Genomic DNA, 12,568 nt, shown 5'->3' on the forward strand with positions numbered 1-12,568 from the left:
TTCATCTGAGAAAAGAAAAAACAAAACTATATTGTCCCATTTGCCCAATGGGAGCTGGAAAGAAATTAATCTATCAGCCTTTCCTTACAACCTCTTTGTAAGATGCTCAAATACAAAGGTTATTAAGTGATATACAAACCTGAACAGCTTAGAGTTATTTACAACAATAAAACCTTGCTACAAAAATTAATTGAGACATCCATGACCTTTCTGTATTATTAACTATTACAAAAATCAGGAAAGTGAGAGACAAAGGAATAGATTAATTTTCTCAAGGTCACATAAGAGTGGTAAAAGAACACACAATTCCTGACTGCTAGGCCTTTCCTCTCACCACTAATCATTACCAGCTTCAGCTACAGGTAGTCAGCATTGGAATTTTGGGAACAAACTTAAATTACTAATATACTGCAAAACATTTGATGTATCAGATTAATTTGTACTACAATGCTCAGGGCAAGTAAGTGGAAAATCAAAATTGATGCTAATCACTCTGAACAGTTGTCATGGAATCTGGAAATCCACTACTTCCTCTGGCTGCAGTTAAAATATTTCCAAAACTACTTCATTGTATTGATAGTTGTCAAGTATTTGCTGTACATTGTTTGTACAGTTATTCGTATTGTGATTGCTTTTTCACCCATGACACTTAACTTGTCACTGACATCATAGGGGCTCCGGAAAAATTAGCAGGTGTTTTACATCCACCAGCAGCCAAGCTCCCTTCCCTCCTTCCCTCCCACTCAACTCCCATCTGACAGCAACCCCCAGCCATCAACTCCTCCTGCTCCCTCACAGCACTCCTGAATACTGCACAACAGCAATTCCAAAAGATGCAGGAGGCATTAGGAAGGAGGTGGAGGACTGGGGACAAGGCACACTTTGGAAGGTGGGAGGAAAGAGGTGGAGAAGAGGCAGGAAAAGAGTGGAGCATGGACAGAAAGAGGGGAGCAGGGGTGGAAGCTTAGGAGAAGGGGTGAAGTGGCAGCAATGCCTGGGTCTGAGTGGCAGTGGAGTATCCCTGCAGCAAATTAGAAGCCTATGACTGACAGCATAATCACAGTTAAATCCTGGAGTTTTTTAAGGTAACACAAGTATTTATGATCACAGAAACAAAGATATAAAAGTTGTTTTATCTAATGGCAACAAAACTGTCAAAAACAAGGGAGCCATGTCTACACAGCCCTTTAGCACAGCACTGATTCAGGCATAAGGGACTGGCAACAGAAGGGGAGTTAGCCAGCCGAGGCATGTCCACACAGCCTCTGTGCCACCAGCACACCCCTCTGCCTACAGCGAAATCTGGCACAGCTATGCTTATTAGCTGCACAAGTTTACAAATTGACCTCCATTTGCAATTTTTAGAACTGTCATTAGCATAATGCTGCCAGCAGCAGTGCTGGGCTAAAGGGCCACGTAGACATGATTGGGGAAAATAGTCAAATAGTTTTCAATGGCATGTTCTAACCAATAATAGCCAATATGTTTGGGCACTACATAGATACAGACTTCTAATAAAATAACAAAAATACAGTAAAAATAAACAAGAAGCGTTGGCAATGGCTTCCTTTTATGATTAAATAGTTTCAGGAGCTGAAAATATCCAGAAAACGAAAAGCAAATCTGCTCATCTTAAAAAGTTTAATTTTAATTTTTTTTTTTAATGGAGGAAATAAGGATAGTTTTTCTCATATCTAAGATGAGATTTTTTCATCTTGGTTTCAACTGCAGGCAGGAAAAATAATATTGTACTAATTAATTTTAAATATCTAATTATTTGAGCCATCCCAATGCAGAAAATTATTACTGACAAATACAAGATGATACTGTAAACTGAACACTAGCATGATTTCGTCACTACATTTTGGTGAGTATGCCAACATCGTGGCTACATTTCTAGAGCATGCTCTTACCCTCAACAAATTTATGGCCAAACATGCACTGAAAAGAGGAGTAGGACTTTACAAAATTTCAGAAACCATGGCCTTCATCTTGCTGTCAGGTTTGGATGGGCTTGCCACGTATATGGATTCTATAAATGAGACTGCACAAGGACACATAACTTCCACATGATTCATCAGGAGAGCCCGAGTAATTCAAATTTCCACCAAAGAGCACACATTTTCCTCAAACTAACTTTTGATCATGGAGATCATACACACAAGATATGTTTGCAAGTATTGATATGGGGGCAATATTGAGCAAGGCTCTACGCACGTGTAATTTCTGTGCTCCATTTAGTTCTGTGACAGCCCCTTCCTATCATTCATTGGGCTGCCTGGCTGAGAGATCTGGGAGGGATTGAGACACTGACCTGATTATTGTTCCCACTGCAGCTATGTGCCCATGCAGGAAAGTGGCAAAATATCACAAATGAGTCCTTTAAATACACACACACTGATGTATCATGCATGTCTTAATCAATGTCACTGTCTGAGCAGCACATGGCTGACAGCTGAGGGTAGCCATATAAAATACAAGGCAAAAAAATTGCCAGAACATGCTTGAAGAACTATAATTCCAAGCTTTGTGTTTATCTGAAAAGAAAAGAAAAGAAAAGAAAAGAAAAGAAATCCCTGAATTTCAGGGCAATTAGATGTAAAATCAAAACAAAAGCTTCTGAAGATCACCTGCATTTTATTTATACATATAAATCCACATAAAGTGAACATGAACAAGGTAAGTATTATGAGCCAAATTTTCCTCATACAGGAGGCAGCCAAAGCCAATTTGCATTGGTGTAATAAGGAAAATCTGGCTAGAGTAAATAAAGCTTCCAATGTTTACATAAAAATATTTAAAGATACAGTCTGGCAAAACCAGAATGCTTATCACCTCAGCTCTTTAGCCATACCGTCCACCCATCTTGATTCACGTGCAAACATGGTGACTGTGACTAGGACACGTGAAAATGACAGGTGGAGTGGTGCTGGGGAGACAACGGATAGCCTGAGATTTTTAGATAGGAGAAAAACCACTGTAGGCAAATGTCTATTTTCTGACAGGTCTTAACCATTTGATATGGAGTTGGACATTTTAAAGAATACAGTAGAAACCTGAGATACACACACTCATCCTGCACTGTCCCAGGTTAATGTGACTTTGAATGGTGGGGAGCTGCTGCCTGGCTCTGGGCTGCCAGGCGCCAGCTCCCAGCCACTCAGAGGAGCAGGGAAACTAACCAGCTGCTGCGCTGGTCAGTTTCCCAGCTCCTATCAAGGCAGCAGCTGAGAGTACAACTCTCGGCTGCCGCCCCTGACAGGAGCAGCTGCTATCCCTGACAGGAGCGGGAAAACCAGCACATCGTTGGTCTGTTTCGCAGCTCCCATAAGTGGAGAAGAGCTGGGAGCCAGGCTGCCACTGGTTCCTGGCTCCCCACCACTCTGAGAGCCTGGAAGCTGACCAGCACACCAACATTAGTCAGATTCCCGGCTCCTGCAAGTTCAGAGGATCTGTGAGCCAGGCTGCCAGCTGGTTCCTGACTCCTCCAACTTACAAGAAATTTGAGTTACGCAAGGTTGCCCAGGAACACAACCTTTGTGTAGTTTGGGTGGTCTAGTGTACAAGTCTTAAATGCATGAGAGCACAAGGAGGTGAGCTGAACTGAAAGATTAAGCCTATTGCTTCCTCTGAACCCAGTCCTAGGAGAGTGAGTGTAGCTTAAGGAACAAAAGCTGTTTCCATGTTATGCTTACAGAGTCAGAGGCCTTGACTCTGCACAGCCTGAGCGCCGTTTGTGCAGCCAAGCTCTAAGACATACAAAGTCAGGAGAGGCATTGAACATAAGCTGTTTCTTCCAGATGTTCCAACAAAAGCAGAGTACCCCCAACTAACTGGCAGTCAGCTCAGGAGAGAGGTAGATGCTAAATGATCTTTACAGAATGAACAAAAGCCTCTATGGCAGACAGCTGAGAAATTGAGAGTTTGCCCTAGAAGAAACAATGGTCCCAAAGATATCTCCTCCCATTAATCTGGGGAAAATCTGATCCATCAGAACAATGGAGGGACCCTGGTCTCATCTCTTTTCTGCAGTTTCCATAGCCAGGCTCCATGGGAGAGGCAAAGCAGTTCTCCTAGGACTGCAGGAGCTCTGGTGGCAGCCACAGCTGGGGAACACCTGCAATGGGAGCCATGTAGCAGAAGGTAACTGCAGAGCTTATGTATGCTATTTTCCCTAACAAGTTATCTTCTTTCACCATTGTGTTCATAAGGAGAACATTCTCATCCTCAATATAAAAACTGAGCTGACACCCAGAGACCGCACATCCAAAATCCTCAGACACTCAATCAGAAATGCAGAACCCACTCTCTCTGTGTTGGAGGCATAGGGGATTCTAGAAGTGCCTGCCTTATACCTGTAGACAGTAATAACTGCCTCCCCCTTACAACAAAAAACCATAAACTTTGGAATAAAAAAATAGAACAAATGTATGCTGTGTCCCAGCCTTCACTCAGGAGCCATAGGGAACTGCTGACCCATCAGAACGATGGATGGACTCTGATCTCATCTCTTTTCCTCAGTTTCCATAGCCACTACCCATGGGAGCGGCAAAACAGTTCTTCTAGGGATGCAGGCGTTCTGGTGGCAGCTTCAGCTGAGTTATAATCCACCCTTCCTCTCCCCCATCAAAAAATCCTACTTAATGCTGGTTATCCCACTTTGTTATATCATGTCCAGAATAAGATTGCAAGCTCTTTGGGGCAGGAACCATGGTGAGAAATTCATCACAACTCCAGACACTTTATATGGAATAAAAAAGAACCAGAACAATCTACAACATGCAGAGTATAAAGGTGGCTTATGTAACCTCCTCCTTGGATGTGAATTTTGTGTTGTACCACTCCAAGGTGCAATTTAGAATCTCACCCTCTTACATATTTGTACTGTGAAATCACCAGTCATTTTCAGGAATTGAAAAATAATAAATAGATAATTAACTGTGGGCTAAGAAAGCTGATGATATATTGGAGGAGTTTCAGACAAGAACTAAGAGAATGACTAAAGGATTAGGACATGTGCCTTATAATGATAGACCCAAGAAGCACAATCTACTTAGCATAACAAAGAGGAGGTAATGGGATGACTTGATCATATTCTGTAAGCACCTACCTGTGGAAAAAAATATTTGATAATAGACTTTAAACTACAAAATGAATGTATAATAAGATCCAAAGAGCATGTTAATAAATATTAACCTTTTTATGGTTGTTGTGTGTTCAGCTCTCAGAATTGTTTTACATCCTAACTAAAATCCTTTCTATGTTGTCTCTACAAATTTAGTCTTCTGAATTCAGGAAGCTGAAAACATCTTGAGGCAAGAACTATAGACCTTATCGTCGGCTCTAGAGCTAGCTGGATCTAACCTCGTGACTTCCTGTAAAGTCTTGTGAACCTCTATGGAGTTATATTAATGATAAATGCTAATTATTACTATTTTTTCTATTCTACTTCCATAAAATTACTGGTAATAGTTCCTAAAATAGCACTTAAATAGGATCTGATCCTGAAACTTTTAATCAAGCAAGTTGTTGTATTCATTTCAATGGAGCTATACTCATATAAGGCTTGCAGAATTAGATCTTTTAGTCCAGTCCAACACACACAAACATTAAAAAGCCTCATATGTAATTTGTACATTAAGGGCACTTGTGCAGGGTCTATAATTAAATGTAAGAGAGATGTCTCCTTCTTTCACCAGCAACTGTGTTACAGCAATTAAATGGGTAAACAGGAGCTTTCCCCAGAGGGGTGCAATGTGACGCTATATTGATTAAGACTGCAGCGGAACGTTATTTGCAATCTTATTGCATAATGAAAATCAGGAGTCAGCTGTCATGGCTTCAGAAGACAAATTACTGGCATCTGAGACAATGCATAGGCTTTCTTCTTGCTTGCTTTTCTCAATTCACAGCTAATGCATGTCTTACAAACCTTAAGTCTCCTGCACTGTCTTACAGCAACAAAAAGAGTGGAAGTGGTAATCTAGGTGACTCTGCATTAAGAACGGCATTGAAGTGACCATTATTTCAGAGCTATGCATTATTTAATAGGTTAACAGCTTCAAAAAGGGCATCAATTAAAATGAGATACATTCAGCCACCAGTGTGATTAGGATAAGTAAAGACAAGGATTCAACCAGGCATAACACATAAGAATAAATGACTGCTATCAATGTAGAACATTTAAAATCTCATTTGCTTTTTGTGTACCTTGACGTTCATTGCTAGCAAATAATTTGACTGCTACAAGACTCCCGCTTTCAAGTTTTCACAGTAACTGGCCCGAGATCAACCTGTTGGCTATAGCTCAAGATGTTAAGTCTCCAATGCATGAGCTACAAGAAGTATAAAGCCACAAAAAGGACCAAAATAAATCCTCCTTTCAATAATTGAAAACATATTTCCACTCCAACTTGACAGCACCTCACAAACACAACCAATTTGTACTAGGACGATCAGATATCCCAATCTTTGAGGGACACTCCCAATATTTGGAGCTCTCTCTTATACAGGTGCCTATAACCGCACCCCCTGCAGCCCCCCTCCCCCCCCCAGTCCGTGACCTGATTTTTCACACTTGCTAACTGGTCACCTTAAGTTCTACTCAAATTCCCTCCTTTCTTATTTTTTTCCTCAACTGTCAAGCTTGCACCAGAACTAATAACAAGGAAAAGGATAATTTTCAAAACTGTTATACTAATCAAGCTGTTGTAGCCACATTGGCCCAAGGATATTAGAGAGACAAGTGGGTGAGGTCACATTTTTATTGGACCAACTTCTGTTTGTGAGAGAGAGAGACGCCCTATATAGAGTTCTTTGGGTCTGGGAAAGGTATTCAACATGGGGAGAGCCCTAGAGCCCAGGCTCCAGCTCCTGAATGTTTACACTGCAATTTTATAGTCCTATGACACTCTGAGCATGCCTGTGGTGCAACAAAAGACCAGCAGGACATCCATACAGGCCCAGGTCAGCTGGCTGCAGGGCTCTATATTTGCAGTGTGGTCATTTGAGATCAGTAATTCTGATAATAGTCAAGTGCCCATTCCTTCACTACTGAATCTAGCGTGTTACCCTTTGAAACCTAAACAAGTTGTATGGAAATGAAAACTTTTTAATAGAATTAGAGTCAGCATTAATTTTAAAAGGAAATGGAATGGTAACAGTTTCAAGGAGAAGCTACAGCCATTTTGTGTACTGAAAGCATTTAGTATGCAAGTTACTACTATTTATTTACCATCAAGCAGGATTCAAAATTAAATGTTAGCTGCCCAAGCAGTTCCATCTGAGTTTATGGATTAGAATTCATTCATCTGTAGATCCAAAATGACAAGCGTAGACATGGCAGGCAAACCTTTCAACTATTCATAATGCAGAATTTAATAAAGGCACAATGAACACAAAGAATAGTATGTCAATAACTCTTGCACTGAAGTGATCTGCCAAAAGTGGTAACTAGTCTGTATGGAAAAAATATCAGCAATGGAGCTGGTTCAGATTTCACAGGAATAGATGAAGGTATGCTACACTTCATTTGACTACACATGCAAATCAATGTTTATTACAAGCATATTTTCCCATTTAGACAAATCATCTGGTCCTCCTTCAAATGGATTCATATTTAACCCTTTCATTTGCCTATCTTGGAAATATGCATAGTGGGTCCAACCCAGTAATGAAAAAAGTACAATTAAAATATAGAAAAAGGTTAACAATGACTACAAAAATAATAAAATAAAATGTATGGTCAACATCCCATGATCTCCTCATTCTGGCAGTCTATTTTTCAACCAAAATCAATCTATTGGCAAAGTACTACTTGTAATGTTTTGAGTGTGCTCATCACATTATGACATCAGGAGCCTTATGTCTGTTGCCTTGCAACTCTGTGTACTCATTTATACATATATGTATAAATGTCCTATGTCCTTGCCTATAGACAGCCTGCCAACCTTAAACAAATCCTCACCATCCACTACAAATCACAAACCAGTGACTCTAGACCTTGAACCAGCCCCTGCAACAGTCCTCACTGCCAACTCTGCTTACATATCTACACCAATGATATCATCACAAGACCTAACACCAACTATGCAATCGGGGCTCCTTTACCTGCACATCTACTAATATTATATATGCCACCATGTGCCAGCAATGCCCCACTGCAATTTACATTGGCCAAACTGGACAGTCTCTCCGTAAAAGAATTAATGGACATAAATCAGACATCAGGAATGGTAATGTACAGAAGCCTGTGGGTGAACACGTTAATCTCCCTGGACGCTCAGTGGCAGATTTAAGGGTGACAGTTCTGAAACAAAAAAATTTCAAAAATCATATGGAGAGAGAAATCTCTGAACTGCAATTTATTTGCAAATTTGACTCCATTAACCACGGATTAAACAGAGACTGGAGTGGCTTGCAGCTTACAAAGGCAGTTTCTCTGCTCTGGGTGCTAATATCTCCCCATTAGACTCTGACAAAGGCTCACATCCCCCATCTGAATAGTAACAGAGAGTAAGCCGTGCTAGTCTATACACTATCAAAACAAAAAGCAGTCAAGTAGCACTTTAAAGACTAGCAAAATAGTTTATTAGGTGAGCTTTCGTGGGACAGACCCACTTCTTCAGACCATAGCCAGACCAGAACAGACTCAATATTTAAGACACAGAGAACCAAAAACAGTAAGCAAGGAAGACAAATCAGAAAAAGATAATCAAGGTGAGCAAATCAGAGAGTGGAGAGGTGGGGGGAGGAGATCAAGAATTAGATTGAGCCAAGTATGCAGACGAGCCCCTATAGTGACTCAGAAAGTTCCCATCACGATTTAAACCATGTGTTAATGTGCCAAATTTGAATATAAAAGTCAGCTCATCCACTTCTCTTTCTAAAACGGTGCGATAATTTCTCTTCAGTAACACACATACCTTGAGGTCATTGACAGAATGCCCCTTTCCATCATTCCTCTCCAGATCCACAAACCAGTTAGTCAACATTTTAATGGAATGGGGCATTCTGTCAATGACCTAAAGGTATGTGTGTTACTAAAGAACAATTATCGCACCGTTCTGGAAAGGGAAACAGCCACCCCCTCACTCATGCATCTGATGAAGCAGGTCTTTGCCCATGAAAGCTTATGCTCCAAAATATCTGTTAGTCTATAAGGTGCCACAAGACTTCTTGGTGTTCTCGAAGCTACAGACTAACACGGCTACTTCTGTGATATATGACATGTATACATATGCAGAGTGAATGCAATGAGGCACCACATCAGAATAGTAGCATTTTAAACAACTTTGCACATACATGCATAATGACACAAGGATAAACTGAATGTTATTTTATGTTTAACCTCCTTTTTTCACTAAGCCCAAACTGAAAATATTTTTACAAAGGCTAACGTATCCCATTAAGTGAAGATATATGCTCTTTTTGCATATTTGGCCTGACCCAAATGCCCTGAAATCCATGGAAGCAGATCATTTTGCATGAACACTATATAACCTCCATTATACTTTCAGACATTGTGAGTTGATATCATCCATGATATAATTCCATTAAAGTCAAGGAAGTTAAAGAAAGACAGAATCTGAACAGTAGCGTTTTTAAACTAGTTAATGAGTTCAACTTTTATGTCCATGCAACAGCTGTGAAATTTCACAAGTTGATGACATCAGTAGGCTTTGGAACAGGCTTCATGTGAGAAGGGGTCACTTTATCCCTGACATTCGGTATGTCATTGAAGCTAAGAGGCACATGCTAAAGTGTAAATACTCTTCTATGTATTCACTAATACTTTAAGCATATGCTTAAGTACCATTAATGTTAATAAAACTTCAGTCCTTAATCATTTCCAGTGTTTTTCTGAATCAGCCCTTAGTGCATACCTCATTGTTATATATATATATATATATAGATAGATAGATAGATAGATAGATAGATAGAGATAGAGATAGAGATATAGATATAGATATGAGAAGAGATGCTTCTTCCATTTGGAATTTTGGTCACAGAAGATTTTAATAAACAGTACCACATCACTTTAAATATCATAGCATGAGATGTGAATATAGTTCTCACAGACTGCTTGCCAAAACACTATGTGGAACTTAAGTATTCAAGAGTATATGCCAAGTGTGTCTCACATTTTTGACTGAAGCTACTTGTGTTTCCATTAGGACCTTTACTTTAACAAGTACGTATTTGCAGATAGAAGACATGCAACATTTATTGTAAGGATCTGGGTGATCAGAGCTTCAAATGAACTGGCCTAGCATTTATCCCAAGCTTTTAATGGTGGATTCTCAACTACCTGGGCAACATACATTTGTCCCCTATTTTGTCAATGCCCTTTGTAAATGAGGCTCCATCAGTCCCGAGGTGGAACAGGTACATAACCAATACAAAACACTAAAATGTGAGAATATCCCAGGGACTCCTTGTTACACCTTTAAGTTCTCTGATGATTAGCCTAAATTAAGATCTAGTTCCTTGCCAGATACTTACCCATGGACAGAAAATATTCTTAAATGGACCGCTCTGTTTTCTTCTAGAAAGGAATGTTCTTAAATATATGACCTAAATGTGTTAATTACATGAGACTCTACGTATGGGTGTAACTCATGGCAGAATTTTCCCTTCTAAGAAAACAGTTTCCCTGACATGAAAGTTCGCTACTGAGTTCTAAACCCTTGAAAATGCTATCTTATAAAGGAAACATTGACAACCTGGAGTCAAATCCTGGGCATCTCAGACACAAACAGCTCCTTTCACTCTATTGCCATCAGTTGTGCTAAACATGTGATCTGTCCCCTGGACTACAGAGTAAGGCAGTCATTACATTAACAATTACATAGCTGGGGTGAAATCTCAGAGGGCTGATGTACTGAATGAACCCTGCAAGATGCTGAGAATTCACAAAGCCTAGCACAGCCAGTGAGAGCTGAGGGGTCTCAGTACTTCCGAAGAGGCACTGAGCATCTGAGAGAATAGTGCCTTCCATCACTGCTCAATATTTTGTTTGAGAAAGAGCTAAGCAAGAACTTGGCCTTTTATTTATGAAAATGAAAATACCATAGCCCTATTAGTTATTTTCCTAATTGGTATTTAAATGAAGAGTAGAAAACTTCACCTACCTTAAAAAGTCTTAAAATATTAGCAACCATGATGGATACAGAACTTGCAGCAGCACCTATTACACCTGATATCTTGTCTGGCTTGGTAAAAATAGGTGGGTCTCCATTAGCACATTTCACATCTGAACCATCTTTCTCTATCAAAGCTTGAACAAATGTTAAAGACTGCTCCAATGCATAAGTGTCCCTAGAACAAGTATCTAGGATCCGGACACCTAAAGTGATATTGGCAAGAAGATCAGGGTCCTTATTGATCTGATCTATTGCATATAGCATTGCCTCTAGTCTGTGGATCCCCTTCTCCTTCTTCAGCTCCCCACAAGGCACCCCTCTATCCCCTTTTGCATGGACAGGGAAGAGTCCTCCCAAGATGATGTCCCCATCCAGTCGAATAGAGTGGGCATATTCCTGGCCATGAGTTCTTTCCATCATAGTGAGTATCCAGTAGAATTTGGCTGTTAATAGGAAGAAACAATGGCAGGAGACAAGTCGCTTTCTTTCGTATACCATTTTTCCTGAAGATGTGGTTGCTATTCAAGACCTGAAGTTCCTTTTTGCTAAAAGAGTAGATGGACCATTTGAAGCAGCACCTTCTGAAAGCTAGCATCAGTGCCCAGTAAGTAACAATATAGAATTGTGCCACAAGTACAAAATAGATCTCAATAAAAGTTCTTAAAATACGTTTTACAAAAAATGTCCATCAGTACCATGAGTTATTTGTTTCGTGGTGAGTGTTTTCGGCTATTGTAGACTGGTGTTGATTGATTAGTTTCTGTGGTTCTGATGCTGGGAAGAAGTCAACAACTCATGTCCTTGTATTGTTCCTTGTAGCTGAGGTACTCCTGAAAAATCAGTGAAAAATATTTAGTTCAGCAGGTTTGTACTCGGCAATAGAGTATTTACTTTAGAATAGGAGTTACATTGCCTAGCTTTTACTTTTCACATTCTGTAAGGGACTAATTCTTGGCCCTCTGTGAATTTGAACACCTGGCTGCATTGTACTGAAAAGTGAGAGATTGATGATACCAGCAAAGCAGAAGCAACACTGAGGTAACAAAACCTAGCCTAGTGCTCAGAGTCAGATGAGTAGTTTTTATTTATGATTGCTCTGCATGAAACATTCAGCTACATATACCACTTTCGGTTCTGTTCTGCAATACATTAAATCTCATAATATATTGTATTGGACCATTCATCCTATTACTGTCTATGGCTCTTGCCCTGCAAAGATTTACACTTACTAATCTCTTTGACTTCAGAGGGACTACTAATGTGAATAAAGTTAAACATACACTTGAGTTTTGCATCACTTGATAATAAAGGTGTTACTTCTCCTGAACAACTTACTTTCTGTTCTGTTCCACATACAGCTATAATGCTCCAGAAATAATAGTAATTTCAATTTTTGGAGTCATTTAATGGGGAAAAGAGCATTG

The 12,568-nt window shown here is 39.9% G+C and overlaps 1 protein-coding gene across 1 annotated transcript in view; it reads right to left on the minus strand.

Moving 5' to 3' along the window:
* GRM8 (glutamate metabotropic receptor 8) overlaps nt 1–11,642 on the minus strand; it is a 531,151-nt gene extending 519,509 nt beyond the window's left edge. The window contains exon 1 of the mRNA XM_074984122.1: nt 11,133–11,642. Coding sequence (XP_074840223.1) covers nt 11,133–11,642 — 510 coding nt within the window. The remainder of the gene's footprint in view (nt 1–11,132) is intronic.
* Nucleotides 11,643–12,568: the final 926 nt, after the last annotated feature.

Source organism: Carettochelys insculpta, chromosome 1 (assembly GCF_033958435.1).
Source record: "Carettochelys insculpta isolate YL-2023 chromosome 1, ASM3395843v1, whole genome shotgun sequence".
Lineage (NCBI taxonomy): Eukaryota > Metazoa > Chordata > Testudines > Carettochelyidae > Carettochelys > Carettochelys insculpta.